The sequence below is a fragment of the Phyllopteryx taeniolatus genome, chromosome 5 (genome assembly GCF_024500385.1).
Source record: "Phyllopteryx taeniolatus isolate TA_2022b chromosome 5, UOR_Ptae_1.2, whole genome shotgun sequence".
NCBI classification, from domain to species: Eukaryota; Metazoa; Chordata; class Actinopteri; order Syngnathiformes; family Syngnathidae; genus Phyllopteryx; species Phyllopteryx taeniolatus.
Window position 1 is genome coordinate 32,734,974 of NC_084506.1, and position 17,502 is coordinate 32,752,475.

At 41.3% G+C, this 17,502-nt stretch overlaps 1 protein-coding gene across 1 annotated transcript in view; it reads left to right on the forward strand.

Moving 5' to 3' along the window:
• cdh13 (cadherin 13, H-cadherin (heart)) overlaps nt 1-15,527 on the forward strand; it is a 265,858-nt gene extending 250,331 nt beyond the window's left edge. Inside the window, exons 15-16 of the mRNA XM_061775059.1 lie at nt 3,197-3,300; nt 13,242-15,527. Of these exons, the coding sequence (XP_061631043.1) occupies nt 3,197-3,300; nt 13,242-13,316 (179 nt within the window). The 3' untranslated portion in view covers nt 13,317-15,527. The remainder of the gene's footprint in view (nt 1-3,196; nt 3,301-13,241) is intronic.
• The last annotated feature ends 1,975 nt before the right edge of the window (nt 15,528-17,502 follow it).

Genomic DNA, 17,502 nt, shown 5'->3' on the forward strand with positions numbered 1-17,502 from the left:
CATTGAGCAAAATCACCGCAATGCCTCTTCAAGCACTCTTTCCCATCTTCTCTCAGTCTTGTTATATTGATCTTCTATACCAGCTTCATATTACTCATCTTAGAGTCGTGTCCCTGACAGTTTTCCTATCTCTTTATCATGCTGATTTCTTTAACAGTCAGAAACACCCATAGTTTAATGTCACAGCTTCTCATTTATTCATATGTGGACCGCAGCATCTAGCAGTCCACCACCAATCCTTCTCATGGTTTGGTTCGAATTGACTATTGATGCACATCGACATATGTGGTGTGTGTGTGTGTGTCTGTTTGTTTGTGTGCGTGTGTGTGCAGATTCCAACTGTCACATTTGGGGTGGAGGGTTCCTGCTGGTGGAGTGCAGGAAAACGAGGTAGTGCAGAGAATTAGGCAAGGAAGGCAGTAGTTCAGGTGAATCTCAAAATGTTTGGGTTTTTTTCCCCCCAAAAAAGACAACAAAAAAGATTATGGCAGGATTAAAAGCACAGTACTGCATTAACAAAGTCCAAAAACCAAGATGCAAATGAACAAGATAAACACTCACCACCCCAGACAACCAGCAGCAGGACAATAATTAGAGACTTGATCGACAAAATGAGCAGGGCCGACGAGAACAGGTGGAGACAAAGACATAACAAGCAGACTGGAAAGACATGAACAAGGGACACAGGAAAACAAGACCTAACAGGAATCAAAATTGAATCCAATTAAAATAATGCAAGTCAAAAATACAGATCATGACGCCAGTAGTAGATACAGTATGTCATGATGCAGTTAAAATGTTTTATGTGTAAATATGATAATGCAATACAATTCATTGACATTGTGGGGGAATAAATAAGAATCACAAAAACTGAGGTATACTGACAGAGGAGGGTCTGATCGTGGCCACTGGATTTGCGCTGCCAGAGCAATGGGGGACTGGAGCGGCTGTCTGGGCCAGCGAGTCGCAGCATGGTCAGGTGTCTAGTGCGGCCGCCCAGTCTGAATGGAAAGAGGTACATAATTGAGCCATGATCAGCCCGTGAGCAGGCACTGCAACCCTTAGCTGCCGCAGGGCCAGAATTGGGTCTGCACCAGCCTGCTTCCAAATAGCTTGGGGGACACTAGAAACAAGGGGGGCAAAGTGTGCAGGCACCTGCAAAAGTGAACTAGAGGAAATGCGTGGACAGACTTGCACCCTTGGAAGTCAAGTGACAGGACGAGGTGATGAAACCATTGTGAAACTAGGTGACTTGGATACAGGCGTGGAACAACATGACTTGGAAACGGGTGCAGAACTAGGTGACCTTTACTTGGGCTGCTCTGTGGCCACCACGTGGTGGTCCTGTATAAATGGCCAAATGGGTAGCCAAATAAAGATTAGTGGAGAGCGAATATTCAGGCTAACATAGGTCGGAATAATGTGTCGCTAACTGACAAGGGGTTGTGAAACCATCCATCCATCCATCCATCCATCCATCCATTTTCTTTACTGCTTCTCCTCACTAAGGTGCCTATCCCAGCTATCTTCGGGCGGGAGGCCGGGTACACCCCCGAACCGGTCGCCAGCCAATCGCAGGGCACGTAGAAACAAACAACCATTCGCACTCACATTCACACCTCCGGGCAAGTTAGAGTCCTCAATCAACCTACCATGCATGTTTTTGGGATGTGGGAGGAAACCGAAGTGCCTGGGAAAAGCCACCTAGGCACGGGGAGAACATGCAAACTCCACACAGGCGGGGCCGGGATTTGAACCCCGGTGCACAGAACTGTGAGGCAGATGTGCTAACCAGTCGTCCATATTGAAACCATATTGGGCAAAACTTCCCAGAGTGGGGAAGAAGGTTATAAAGTTTGAGGCCGTAACCTTCAAAATCTAAAGAATTGGAATCTATATGTGGAGGAGAATATAAGGTTAAAGGGTGAACAGAAAGCTAATAACTACAATGAACACTGGAGTGACTACAGGACACCAGTGAGTGAGAAAAACAAGACGGCAAGACGATTTGCTTGGCCGCCATGCTCAGCTCAATGTTGAGGAGGGCGATGGCGAGCAGGCTGACGCAGTGTGCTTCCTTCTGGGTGTGGGCTCATCTGATGCTGTCAAGATCGAGCGGTTAGGGGGTTTTGACATGGTGGTTTGGAGTCAATAGTGGACCCAGGTGCAGGGAAGCAGGCTCGGATTGTGGCATTTTATTTCTTTCTTGCAGCTTTTTGACAACTTCATTTTGTCAGAAAATTCTATTTAAGGGAGTTAATGATTGAACCGGTCTGCGGGTAATCAGGCTCGGGTGTGGTCAGTGAAAATGAAATCCACTTTCCAAAAAATGTGATTAGCGCCAGGTAGCTTTGAATAGGTTTTTTTCTCTTAAAGAAATAAAATTACCATTTAACGATTTTATATTTGTCTATTTACATTTGTTTGATGAACCTAAATATTAAAGTGGGAAAACTCAAAGAAAATAAAACTGTAAATACTGCATGTAGTTTTGTTCACTTGTTATGAAAGTTTGATATTCAGGTGTAATTCCACTTCGCTTTAAGTCCACTTGCATCTTTGGCCCCCTTTTTCTTGATTTTCTACTGTTGTAACTTTTCAGAAATAATTGCACATGGGCTAAAATGGCCTCAGTATTTGGTCTAATAACACCAATAGTTGCGTTGTCAAATCTGTTCACTTTTGAACATAAAAGAACAAAATAATTACAACCATTTGTTAGCCGCCAGTGTTGGACGGAAATTATGAAAATTCCACAGTACGGTATGTGTCTGTGAGCCGATTCAAGTATAAAAAACTGGTATTGACTTGAGTGCAGAGTGAGTTTTATAACAGCATAAGCAATCGACTTTTAAGAAATGTTCTTATTTGCAGTTGTCATGGCAGTAGGTGCATCTTCATTTGCGAAGTGTGCTAATTGGTGAGATTAGGTGGATCATTTGCCATTCCTTTTTTACTCTCAAAGATAGCTGTATTAATTCAAATGTTGCTGTGATCTACCATGCCATTCATGACAAAAAACTTTTCAAATGACACATTCTTTCTCCTCTGACCCTGAGCATATACACGCCCTTTGATTTGGACTGTCCAGCAAGCTGATCTCACGCAGATATTATGTCACCTTGGACCTGACCACAAGCAGTATCTGCACGTGGGTCCCTTTTCACAATGACACATTTTGTTCTGAGCAACACAGGCTCCACGTCTAACGCAGAGCGGCTCGGTACACGAGCCCAGCAGGCACCAGGAGAGATGACTTCTGCCAGAGCTCATCTCAGACAGCAGCGCCGGGCCACAAATGTAGGTGACTGATCACTACTGTGTTGAATATGAGAAGCTGCTAGAAAAGGCCCACAGGATCCTTTTTCTATTCCCTTATCTCCTAGATGAACGCTGACCCTGACACAGAGAGATGAGAGGAAGGAAAATGGAAAGAGCCAGAGGGAAGGGAAGGGAAGGGCAAAGGAGATGAATGTGTGGAGATTCAAATCTGTGTTTTTCTTCCTTTATGGTTCTAGAACAGTCTAGTGCAGTGAATCCATATGCATCACATCATCATGTCATATATAAGTACAAACGTATATGGAGCAGTTGTGGGACTTTGACAAAAATGCTAATTACATTCAAAATGGTTAAAAGTATAGCTAAGACACATACATGCCCTCTGAAATGAAATGGAGTCAAAAATATCCCAAACGGATTCAAGTCAAATTCTGTGTTCTCCCTGTGCTTGTGTGGGTTTTCTCCAGATACTCAGACTTCCTCCCACATTCCAAAAACATGATTCTTAGTTTAATTGAAGACTGTAAATTGACAATACAATACAGTGAATACAGTAGTTGTTTGTCTGTATGTGGCTGACGACCGGTCGAGGAATCCGAAGAAATTGTCTAATACGGCATGATACTATATTGGTCGTATCCTCTCACGGTGCCTCGTAGTAAGGCAACAAAGTGGACTACACTGCCCCCTAACTGATGTTGTTTGCGTCACTTACATTCATGTGTTATCTCTCCTCAGCAGCTTTACAGGTGCTCCGAACACATTTTTCAAAGCTGAAGATGTATGACTGAAGTCAGTGTGCAAGCACAGACAGTATAGCCGATAAATTGTTTCTAAAGATTAGTGGCTTGGACTTTTGCTAATCATGCCTATGAGAGAATTTCATTTATGAAATGAACTTTCACACGCATATACACACACACACACACATAGAAAAAGATACACAGGAACACACACGCAGAAACACAAACACAGTTCCCTTGTGTAGTGCACAGAATTCCCCCACATATGCTCGTGTTAGGTTTACAAGCTCAAACCTCAATCTTTTCCATGCAGGATTACAGGCTGTGGCAGTAAATTGGTCTGAAGTTGTGGTGCACTGCGGGAAACTTGTTTGCTTCTGCTTTTCTTTGTCATTTCAGCAAGAGTTACAGAATATTGAAATGGCAAAAGTAAAGGAAAGCGAGAATGTGAGGGCGTTGTAAAACCAAGCAATTTAGCACTTACTACTGCAAAACCTCTAAAACAAGATGCCACTAATGTACCTTTCATCCCCCGGGGTTTTTAGTCCACGCTCTCTGATCCTCCACTTCACTACGACAGCCGTTTGCATTCTTCTACAGCTCTACACAAATCCCTTTTCTAACTCAAGAGAGTATGTTTACAGGCTTATTTACTCCTGGAAAGATGCAGCTTTTTCCATTCTTTTCAATTTCTTTTGATTGACAGCCATGCGTGGTGTGTTTGTTGAAGAATTGTCTTTGCTCTCAGATCACACTATGAAGACTGTTTGATCCACGAGTTGAAACAAAGAAAAAAAAATCACTTTGTTTCTGGGCATACCCACACGTTAAACATGAATTTGTGGGAGGGGTGAGGGAACGTGATCCACTAATGAACTAAAACCCTTTGATGATGATACTGTAGTGTACAGTCCCTGCAAAAGTGTCTTTCTTCAATTAGAAAGCGAGTATCTTTGACCACATGTTAAATGAAGAGCATTCGAAGTCTTTCATTTTCTTGTTGTGTGGAAGAATTTCAGAAAGTTTGAATTTTGTATTGATTGACACAAAAGTGGCGTCTGCCATCTTCTTGTCTTCTTCTTCTTTTCCTTTCGGTATGTCCCGTTAGGGGTCGCCACAGCCTGTCATCTTTTTCCATCGCAGACATCCTTTTATTTTTATTTTTATTTTTTTTTATTTGTCCTGTTCGGCCGTTAGGTCAAGCAGAAAGGAGGATCTGTAACCCTTTTATGCCGGAACAGTTTTACTGTGTCACAGTGGAGTTTCTTAGATGCCACTGTGGTTTCTTAGTATTATAATGGATATTCATTGAGAATCAAGTTCGATCAGTCGAACAGAACAAGGTTTTGAGAGGGGAGTGAGAAAAGAATACAACAAAAGACAAAGCACCAACTGTAAACAAGATGAGGAAATTCAATCATATATCTTAAAGCAATGACACATTAGATATGAAGGTCTCTTTATACTCCGCGCTCGCGCGGCCGACAACGCCCGCATTGCATCACGTGACTGACGCGTTGACCCGCGCGGCCCCTCTGCATCACTTGACGTGCAAACCTCATGATTGGTCCGTTTTAGTCCCATGCTGTAATGATGTACTCAGCGTTCCCCTTGGTTCCGCAAACCCCCGCTGCCGCCCCCTTCTTGATCGATTTTGCAGCATAATTAAACATATCATCTGGTCATCTAGGTCCAGTTGTTCTAGCAGACACTGTTCCACAGTCGCCATTGTTGTTGCTTTGTTTCTTGTTACGGAAAGGAAAGGAAAAACGGCTACTCGGAAATGGCCAAAAAGTGCAGAGGAAACTCCACCCTGTGGCGTCCTAGCCAATACCAGTCGTAGTGACACCCCCGACTTGGAGGAGAACTGCAGTACATTTTCAAAGCTGCGCGTGTGGGTTGCGCTCGAGTAGAAAGGCAAACTGCATGCAGGATAGCCGCGGTGACGTCAGCGCGGTTGGCGCCCACGCGATTATAAAGAAGCCTTGAGTGTCGTATGGGGGAGTAGTGCTCCACCCGGTGAGGGTAGGACAGGACTAGATAAGACAGGACAAGGACAGGAGAGGAAGCATGCAGGACAAGGGTAGCGAACCCGGCTGTACAACTGAAGTGTGGTGGGGCCGAGGAGCGACAGACGTGCCCTCACCAGTAGCCAGAGCGGGGGACCAAGGCAGGCACCAGCTGGCACCGCTCCAGCACCCGCGGAACATGGGCGATTTCACTACTAATGCCCTCCAGGAGCTGATATTTTTTCTAACGCAATATATTCTATGATGAGATTTAGCCAGTGATTGATGTTAACAGATTGTTTATTTTTCCAGTTTAACAAAAAAAATTCTTAGCGGTAGCTTACGCGACGAGTAATGATTGTGAATATTTATTAGGGAGGTCGATTATGAATAAGTCGCCAAGTATCCACAACCTCGGAGAAAGTGGAATCCTACAGGTCAAAATATACGAGAGTTTCTGCGTAACCGAAGTCCAAAAGCATTGAATTGCTCTCCATTCCCATATAGCATGAAAATAGGTGTCTGTGGTATTTTGGTGCATTGCGCGCATATATTACATGGCGAGAAGCCCACTTTATGCATACTGCATTGAGTAAAGTGTGTACTTATATTGTATAAGCTGTAAATTTGTGTTTTTTGTCATTCTAAACATATTGTTACATATCTGTATCCAATAATTACGCTCAGCGGACACAGAAAGGTCTTCTTCCCATTTAGTGATTGGTAAGTGCATTGTTTTAGTGCATGAGATTAATTTATAAACTTTTGAGATGTTTTTTTTTTTTTTCCTTTGCGGGAGAAGCTTCACTATTTGCTTAACAAGCTCCGGCGGTTCGAGGGTGCACTGGAGTGTTGGTATTCATTTTTTAATTGCTGCTTTTCATTTATTGTATTGAAGAAATTTTACGCCTGTTATTTGGAATTCTTGGAACTGTTCATCACGTGTCCTAAAAACATTATTGCTAAATAGTTGTTGTAGGTGGTCAATTCCATGTTGTTCCCATGTGCTAAAATTAAGGGCTATATTGTTAATTTTGAAATCTGGATTGTACCAGATTGGGAGGTAATTGAGATCATGCAGCTTCTAAACTTTTCCACCAAGCCGTTAAGATGCATGCGATTATTGGGTTCTTGAAATATTTATGGCGTTTAAGACTTGGGAGTTTTGAGAGTTTTATGTTGTTGCAGTCTATCTGTTCTAATTCAAGCCAAGAATTATGCTCCTCATTTTGATGGATCCATTTGATGAGGTATTGTAATTGGTTAGCTAAATAATAGTGTTTAAAGTTGGTAGCATTTAGGCTTCCCTCCTGTTTACTTTTCTCAAGAGTGGATAAACTGATTCTATTTTTCTTATTTTTTGAATAAAAATTTAATACAGCAAAATCCAATGTCTGGAACCATTTAAATGTGGTCTTAAATGGAATTATTGTGAAAAAATAAATTATTTATTATTTGAGGTTTTCAATTTTGTGGCTATTCTTCCCAGTAACGATATAGGCAAGTTATTCCAGCGTATTAAGACATCTGAGATTTTTTTGGTGTGTAATTTCGATTGGATAGCTCTGTGAGTTTTGGTGAAATATTAATACCTAAACACTGAGTGTTTCCTATAGGAATGAGGTCATCTGGGATTTGATCTGCAGGGGGATTCCATGAGTTTTCTGTTATTGGTAGTATTGTTGACTTTGTCTAGTTAATAGAGTAATCTGATATTTGTGAAACTGTTTTAATGAGATTGAAGACTGCATGAAGAGATGACTTGGGCTCCTGTAGATAAAGAAGAATATCATCAGCATACAGATTGATGTTGTGTTCTGTCACTGTCGAGGAGATACCTTTAATATTAGCATTCTGACGTATAGAGGGAGCAACAGGTTCGATGAATATTGCAAATAGCATTGGGGAAAGTAGACATCCTCTTCTGGTTCCTCTTTGTAGAGTAAAACTTTGTGATGTGATCCTATTCGTGGTCAATGTCGCTTTCGGCGAGTTGTATAAAGTTGCGATCCACTTTATGAATGAGTCTCCAAAGCCAAATTTGCTCCAAAGTAATTTAATTGAAGCTGTGCTCATATGGCTACCTATTTGACCTTTATCGTTTATCTCCTTGACTGTTCTGAAAAATAGAGGCACCAGTATTGGCCAGAAAAGTTTAATGAATTTGACGGCGATTCCGTCTGGGCCAGGTGCTCCTCCCGATTGCAGATTTTTTTTAATGCATTATGTAATTCTGTGATGGTTAAAGGAGCATCAAGACTCTCTTTAATTTCTGTATTTAATTGAAGAATGTTTAGATATCACCTGCATCCTCCTCTCTAACACTAACTGCCCGAACATCATCGTCCATGGGAATTCCAGCCTAACATCTCTCAGCCTATCCATCACCACTGCAAACAGGAAGGGGCTCAGAGGTGATCCCTGATGCAGTCCCACCTCCACCTTAAACTCCTCTGTCACACCAACAGCACACCTCACCACTGTTCTGCTGCCATCATACATGTCGTGTACTATGCTAACATACTTCTTTGCCACTCCAGACTTCCGCATGCAGTACCACAGTTCCTCCCTGAGTACTCTGTCATAGGCTTTTTCTAGATCTACAAAGACACAATGTATCTCCTCCTTGACCTTCTCTGCACTTTTCCATCAACATCCTCAAGGCAAATAATGCATCTGTGGTACGCTTTCGAGACAGGAAACCATACTGTTGCTTGCAAATACATCTGTCCTGAGTCTAGCCTCCACTACTCTTTCCCATAACTTCATTATGTGGCTCATCAACTTTATTCCTCTATAGTTCCCACAGCTCTGCACATCACCCTTGTTCTTAAAAATGGGCACCAGCACACTTTTCCTCCAGTCCTCAGGCATCTTCTCACCCGCTAGAATTATGTTTAAAAAGCTGGTCAAAAACTCAAGAGCCACCTCTCCTAGATGTTTAAATACCTCCACAGGTATGTGATCAGGACCAACTGCCTTTCCATTTTTTCATCCTCTTTCATGTCTTTCTAACTTCCCCCTTACTCATCATTGCCACTTCCTGGTCCACCACACTTGCCTCTACTACTCTCCCTTCTCTTTCATTTTCCTCATTCATCAACTCCTCAAAGTATTCTTTCCATCTGTCCAGCACACAACTGGCACCAGTCAGCACATTTCCATCTCTATCCTTAATCACCCTAACCTGCTGCACATCCTTCCCATCTCTATCCCTCTGTCTGGCCAACCTGTACATATTTTTTTCTCCTTCTGTAGTGTCCAACCTGGCATTCATGTCATCACCTGTTAGATTAGAGTTAGGGTTGCTGTCTGATAAACATCTTGCATTTACACAATGACAATTTACATTAAACATGATTAGAGATTCTGTGTTCTGTAAAAAAAAAAAAAAAAGAAATATGCAGCCAAACAACCAATCAAAACACATTTCATGAAATGATATTTTCAGTGAGCATCTCTATTTGCGGCTAGAACTGTCCAAAACACATACTTCTGATTTTAAGCACACGTCTCTCGTTCACTTTGTATTGGAGACGAGCGACACACACACACTCAGTCATAGTGCTGAAGAGGAAAGCCAATCACCGTCACTTAATTTGTTTTAATGAACAGTTTCCGATTGCATTAGATTATAAATGTGCTTTTTTTTAGCAGAGGAGAGAGTCAAAGTATATTTCTGGTGAATTGAATCAAATTAATGCACAGAGATCAAATTTGCGCGGCTAAAAACTCATTCGGTTATACAGACTCATTGTACTATGTGAATGCACTGATTTGATGATGACATTGTGAGCTTTGTGAAAACATGTCATTTTACGCATCGGTACAAGCTCAAATACCAGTCTATCAGAGAGGCGTTATTACATTTATACATTTGCTGCCAGTGCACAAGTTATGATTGTATACTTTAAAAAAAATATTAAATGACATATTCACATAAAACAAAGTGATGGCTGTGAAAACTCCTCTTTGTAGTAGTAAGTTTCTATCAAATGTGTTGCTCTAAAACAGATTATTGCCCCTATAAAATGAAGTGGCTTTACATTGCACAGTAACTATACATAGGTTGAACGAAAAAAGAAGTTCAAGCGACTTGAAAATATATTTTTTTTAATGTTTTTTATAAATTACTGTACATTAGTTTCAAGAAAGAAAAAACCTATGCAGCCTTTTATGCTGCCATTTATTGTCCCGTATGATAATTCCAATTTTACAGCTTGTTCAAAGTGCATAATTTTACTCAGAGTTTCATAATACTCACATTGGGTTTAAATTTTAACGTTGTGTTTAAATGGTGGTAAAATGGGTATAAAGAACAATGGAGTAGTCGATTAAAGTCAAATCACCAGGTTGCCTTACTTAATTCAGCCCTTGTCAAATGGCTCTTTGGCCCTCATGAAAGCTTGACTGATGAGTGGCTACTGCCAATCCTCCTACTGACTGGTTCCTCTGAGATCATTTCATTTGGACCAGCGGGTTCTCAGTTATGAAGTTGGACTCATTCAATCATGTCTCATCAGTAAGGACCTGTCACAACACTAGAATAGCTATCATGTCAACAGTTTATGCACATTTGACATGAATATAGACATATTTATATGCAAGGTATACACAAAGCCATAATGCATGGTTTGCCCCGTTTGCACTGTATCTGTATACCGCTACCTCTTTTGGGTGAATCTGATTGTTTTGTACTGTATGTATTTCTTCATGTAGCACGGTTACTGCTAAGCCCTGGTAGGACTGCTCATTAAGCAAAATGCATGTGGTAGAATATGGTGCAAAACAGACCATGTAAGGGGGGAGGCAATTTGACATAACCAATGTCTGTTTCTAAATAGTTTACTGTCGAACTGTGGTTTCTGTGATTCTTTTCAGAATCAGAATCATCTTTATTTGCCAAGTATGTCCAAAAAACACACAAGGAATTTGTCTCCGGTAATTTTAAGAGCATACAAGTGGGTGGGTTTCACTAGTTCTCTCAACAGTCCTGATGTGCTACGTTTCATTGGTTGGCAGTCACAATATCTTCGTTTAACTCATTGTGGAACTGCAATGTTAACATGCCACAACAGCTTGTCGCCCTCAATGCATTGGGGGTTTAAAACTGGTGTACTTAATAGGCGGCTTAATTGTGGCCCCCAAACTGTTATGGCCCTTTCCAAGATCAGACGAGACTGAGCGTTCTCATATGGTCGTGGAGCACACTTAACTTCGCACAGCTCGATGCGCACTCAGCCAGGCCATTCATTATGTATGGAGTCCAGTACGGCCAGCCCATCTTCCCTTGCAATGAGCTATTGCAGAAAACAGGTTGATCTAATGCGTCACGCATTTCCCTTCGTTCGATAAAATCAAGACTAACCTGGGGGAAAAAAGTCTCATGGAAATGTATGGAAATATGTTTGACATATTATGACAACCATTTTCCATGTAAGGGCTTATGCAATGAACAAATGCCTAAATGTTGTTGGGGTGAGACTATTCAATACAGAACACAATAAAACATTTCGATAAACATGACATACGCAATTGATAATGTCAGAAACAGCAGAGAATTGTACCTAATCATTTGCATGGACGTACCAAAGCATTTACTTTACATAACTTGTTGAAAGAAATGAGAAACTGCTTTTTTGATGTGCACGTGACGCAATGCTGTGAAACTTGAACAAGCAGTTTGGAGAATTTCAATTCTGATCTGAGAATTGTACCAAAGCAACTGAGATTAAGATCATAGATTCTACTTGGAAGCACAAAGTGCCAAAGGGGGGAGAAAATGAAGCTGCGAGCTGGAGTGAGCAAATGTTTCAGTCGAGCTCAGCCACCTTCCGTCACACACAGAAGTCAAGAAACAATCGATACTCTTATTTCAAACCACAGTCCTGTGTGTGTGTCTGTGTGTAGAGAGAGAGAGAGAGAGAGAGAGAGAGAGAGAGATAGTAGGGCTAGGAAAAATGTATTCCCTATTCCGATTGATTTGCGAATTTCAATGAGAAAAAGAATATTGAATTCAAATGTTCGCATTTGAATGTAAACAAATAGACTGACGTACCTGTATCTTATTCTGACAGGAGCTGCAATGAAGGGAGTCATATCTGGTCACATCCTTGTTTACTTCCGGCGAATGCGCAGTTGTACAGTACCCGCTGTAAGCCCTAATGTATCGTATAGTGTATCGTATCGCGGAGCCGTCTCTGCTAAGATAAGAATCTCTGCGGAACCACGTGTCCCATGATGAGAAGCTGCACGAATGCTCATAGCAGACTGCGACCGTGCCAGATGAATTGGAGAAGGTTATGCAAGATTCATTCAATACGTATTGGCAGATGATTGACGAGAGCTACCGCTAACTAGCAGCTCAGGTAACTACCTGGTAGTAGACAAGATGTTGCTAGCCTGCGTGGAGTATGCAGAGACCTGCTTGAACAGACCTTGGCCATTGTGAGGGATCAGGATGATTGGCAATTGCTTTTTTTCCCGGAAGGAAAATGTACCCGCCGCCCACTTTCTTACGTTGTGACTAAATCTGTGACCTCAAAAAACAAGACTTCATCAGGTTGCTGTAGATAGTTTTCAAATAATCAAATTGGATTGTTCTTTTGTTGGACAATTAGTTTGGAATAGCACAAGTAGTAAGAGATCGAATTGATTCAATCATCGCTTGCCAAAGACAATACCAATAGCCGTTGGGCTTTTAGGGGGCAAGTCCGAGCACTAATAGATAGATATGCTGTAGCCATACATCAGTCAAGCAGGTAAAGGTTTTATGACGGCAACCACTATTTCCTATAGGGGCATTTCTTTTTGATTTAAATTAGAAATACTGATTTCTGGCTTTGTGAGATTCCATTGTACATTTTTCCTTCACACTGCCACTCAATGATATGATACATCAAAAGTTTGCTTTATCTGATTTACAACCTCGTGTTCATTGCTCTCACTCATGTCGATCGAGGCGTCTGGGCTGCTACAATAAGAGGCTGGCATGGCTTCAGAGGGGACTCTCACATTCAAGCCAGTTGCTTATTTGCTGCAATTAGAGCCTCGCTTCTATCCTCACTGAATATTTAATGAAAATACACCGATACCTCCCGTCTGTAATTTAGCTGATTCCCTGCTGACCTTGTTTTACCTCATGTACCCTGCCCATGCCTCACTTTCCTCCAAATCAACCTTTTGCCTTCATCTCTTCTCTCACCAGGCCTGTAGCTTCTGCAAATTGGCCCTGAAACACCGGAAAGAAACAACTTATCTCCCGCACACAACGCTGGCTTAGCAGAGAGGACGGAAAAGAAGGAGAAGTCTTCACACCGTGAAAAATGATACATGACAATGGACACAATCCCCACAAGCTCAATTGCTCTGTAAAAAATCACTTTTCTCTGCTTTCCTTGGTACAGCACTCCTTCCCACATGATATCGCATCATCTTTAGTCTGTCTGACTGCCTTTGGCATTCTGCCCTCGGTCCACACTTACAGTACCCAAAACACCATGGATTTTTTAATCCTTGGGTTTTTTTTTTTTACACTTTCCACCATCTAACTTTTTTTTGCAGTGTCCAAAACAGTGGGTGTGTGCCAGCCCGTAAAATGGATCTCAATCCAACATATCATGATTACTTTTGATGAAGACCATGAACAAAAATTGGAAGATTTTAACCATTTTGTCACCATTTTAAGTTTGGATACAATGTATTATGTCATAGCATGGTCCAGCATCAAGAGAACTGTTTTGATTTGATATTATTTGATTGCACTTTGCGTCATATAATCCATATTCTACTGAACAAATGTTCCATTGAGTGCTTTAAGTCAATAGATTTCATTGTTTTAATACCCACGACTGGTTAGCACACGCATGGCAAACATCTGTCGTACCTACTTGAGATTATACATGCCATAACTTTACATACACTTGAACCATCTATACTCATGAGAAACAAAAGTATTGCTAATTCCACCATTACAAAGATAACATAACAATGTTCAATGATGTTTAATTCTCTAAAATGGCATTGCATCATACTGAGCGGTATTTCTTATTCAGCAGCAGGAAAAAAAAGGGAACTTCCGAGTACCATCATTATATTAAATTAATGGTGGGCTTACTCAAAACTGTAAATGATCTTTGCAAAAGCATATCCTGTATTCAGTCCACTCTCGGAGTTCATCGCATTCCGCTGTGCAGGTTTATCAAACAAAGTGTCTCCTGAGTGTGTATTTGGAACCAAATGCTGGAGGACAGCAGAGTTGCTAAGCCTTTGCATGTTCTCCCTGTGCTCGTGTGGGTTCTCTCAGCGTATTCCAGCGTTCTCCCACAGGCCAACAACAAATATGCTAGGTTCATTGAAGCCTAAATTGAATGTGAGCGTAACTGGTAGTGTGTCCCGACGTGTCAGCTTTGTGATTGGCAGGCAAGCAGTCCAAGGTGTACTGTACACCGCCTCTCATCCTGAGTCGGCTTTTCTGTGACATTGAACGGGATAATTGTTCTCGTAAATGGATTCATTGATGGATGGATGGATGGATGGATGGACAAACACTACAGTTATCATTTGAAACTGATTTTCACTCTTCAGTCCTTTCCAGACTTCTCCTGCTATCCTGAGTATTTTTCCTCCACCTTCTACTGTATGTCAGAGCACTCGCTCCCCCATATAACCGGCCTCCCTCTTCCCATGCCAAGAAACACGGCAATGGGTGAGACATTGTCCTGGTGGGCGTAGAGTATTGGCGTTTTGATGTGTTCTTTTCTATTCTCAACAGAATGTGTTTGATCTAGTTTCCCTGTTTCAAGGAGAGAATCTGCCTGTTTCTTTGTCTCCAGTGCTTGTGGTCTCTTTGGACATGGTGGTAGCCAATAAGCCTTTAAAGTGGGAAACTCTGGAGTCGTTTCTTCGATTTACATGTTTTAATGCATTAGTTGTCATGGAGTGGAAATAAGTATATCTTTATAGTAATGGTGTAAACCTTAAAATAAGTACTGTCATATAAATATTTTATTTTTTACCATTGTATAAATCTGCAGTCTTGATTAACTTATGTACTTTCATTGGTTCCCCACACAGACGGTAATTAGAAAAGGAATGTTTTTGTTTGTTTGTTTGTTTCCAGTGAACTTGAGCACGATTTCTAATGCCATCGGTGTTGGTGTTGCCTTTTTCATTGTAACATCTTTGCTGGTGTTTTTATTTTTTTATTGTGATTAATTGCAAAAAGGAGTCTTTGAGTTTTCAATGCTCATGTGTTTCAAATTTGGATCGCCTGATCTCTCTTCGTCTGTTTAAGTCCTAAGAATGATGTAAAAGAAGAAAACAACGAATGTGTTTGTGGTGCGTAGTTCATCTTTACTCTCCTGCCTGCACTCATCAAATGAGGGGAAGGAGTGCGGGCTCGATTGGATCCTCAAAGAAAAAGAAGACATTTTGAATGAACAATGTCTGTCTTTTTGCACTAATTTAATAAACCCGTTACTGAAAGATGCAACATGCTTTGTCTGTCTGATTAACAAACTAACAAAAAGACACAATATGATCACTAAACTCCCTGTATACATGGCAAGCTTTCACAATAAAAGCATTTGTGTTCCAGGCAAGGACAAGCCGAGTCCCAGCAGGAAGGATATGGTTGCCACGTAGAATATAAATGTAAAACGCATGAAGGCGAGATAATATTGCATCTGACTCACTGAGGCCTCAGAACAAGACCATCCATTTATTCTTTTAATTTCACATCCTAATTATAACCGGCTTATCTGTAGCTTTGCCAGCACTTAGGATGTTCTTCTGGCAGAGTTCTATGAGTTATTTCTGGAAATGCCAATAGCAACAATAAGACCCAAAAATAATGATACTAATAACCTCCATCCGCCATCTCCCACAGAGCCATTCAAACCCATTAATTCCCTCCTAGATGATCATTTAGCACCTATTAACAGAGGATCCTCATCTGTAATGACCACTCAATTATCATTTTCACTCCCATTCAGCTCAGCTTTAGCAAGGTTAAGTAACGCCCTCAACCTGTGTCAAATTGCGAGTGGGCCATTGGTAGAAATTGGTAGCAATTCCACCAACAATATATCCAACCGGGCCGAAAGGCACCTCTATTTTTCAACTCATCAGATGCATGCTGTCACCCTGATAATGTTGATCAGAATATTTCGGAATATCAGTCAACTGTATGTAAATATATGCTTGCAGAAGTGTGACGAGTGAATTGAATCAATTAAGTTTTCAAATGAAGTTGCTCGGAAAGTAATTCACATTGAACCAAAATAAAAACTGGAATATAGGGATGTTATCATGTGCTGTTAAGAAGCTTCGAATGAATGCTCTATCAAGTGTGAAGGAAGAGGGAAATTGGAAGGCTGAACTTGGTAATGGCCTACTTTCTCATCAAATTTGCAGGGGCGGAGGATCACTATATTTACAAAAGAGGCAGAAGGAAGTTGATGATCACTCTCTCGTCTCTATCAATAAATTAGGCCCTCTGAATGCAGCAGGGGTAATCTTTCAAAATCTCTCAGATTCATCTCGCCAAACTTCAAGTTGATACAACAGTGGATGACTGGACCGAAGAGTCTCTGCTACGATGAAACGGCAAAGTTTATAAGACAGCGGTGAGGCCGGCCATGATGTACGCATTAGAGACAGTGGCACTGATGTTTTTGATGAAATGTTTTGCAGACAAAGTTAGAGCGAGCACACTTCCATGGTTTGGACACCTCCAGAGGAGAGAGAGTGAGTGTATGGGTAGAAGGATGATGAGGATGGAGCTGCCAGGCAAGAGAGCCAGAGGAAGACCAAAGCTGGTGTTCCAGAGGAGGATGCAGGAGATAGGCTCACATGGAAAAGGATGACATGCTGTGGCGACGCCTAACGGGACAAGCCCAAAGGAAAAGAAGAGGAAGAAGTCGTCATTATTTATCATTTCCAGACAAAATAAAGACATTTGAAATTGGATCATTTGATCGCAGAACCCCTGCTGATCTGTCACAGCACCCTGGTTGGGAAGCACATTTGGGGAAGTCGCAGTCCTCTGTGAAAACACACCCAAAGGCTTTGAGAACATGCAAACTTCACACTGAGATGTTCCAACAGAGATTCGAACCTGGAACCTATGGCAGATGTGCTAACCCCTAATTACACCATGCTTCCACGCTAAACATAATCTTAGCGTTATTTTGAATTGTAGAATCAATACAACAAATTACAAAATTCCCAACATGTTATCCTTACGCGCCCAGGTGGAGTCACGTTTCACTTTTCAATACGTGTGTGGGTGGGAAAATTTCTACAATTTATACAGTAGTCCACTGAAATCTTGATCAAAATTAAAATATTGCAAATTCTGCAAGCATAGCGATGAACTGTGTTAACTGACAATGTTTGTCTGAAGTTTTCCTGACCCCATGTGGCAATATCCTTTACACAATGATGCCAGTTATTAATACAGTGCC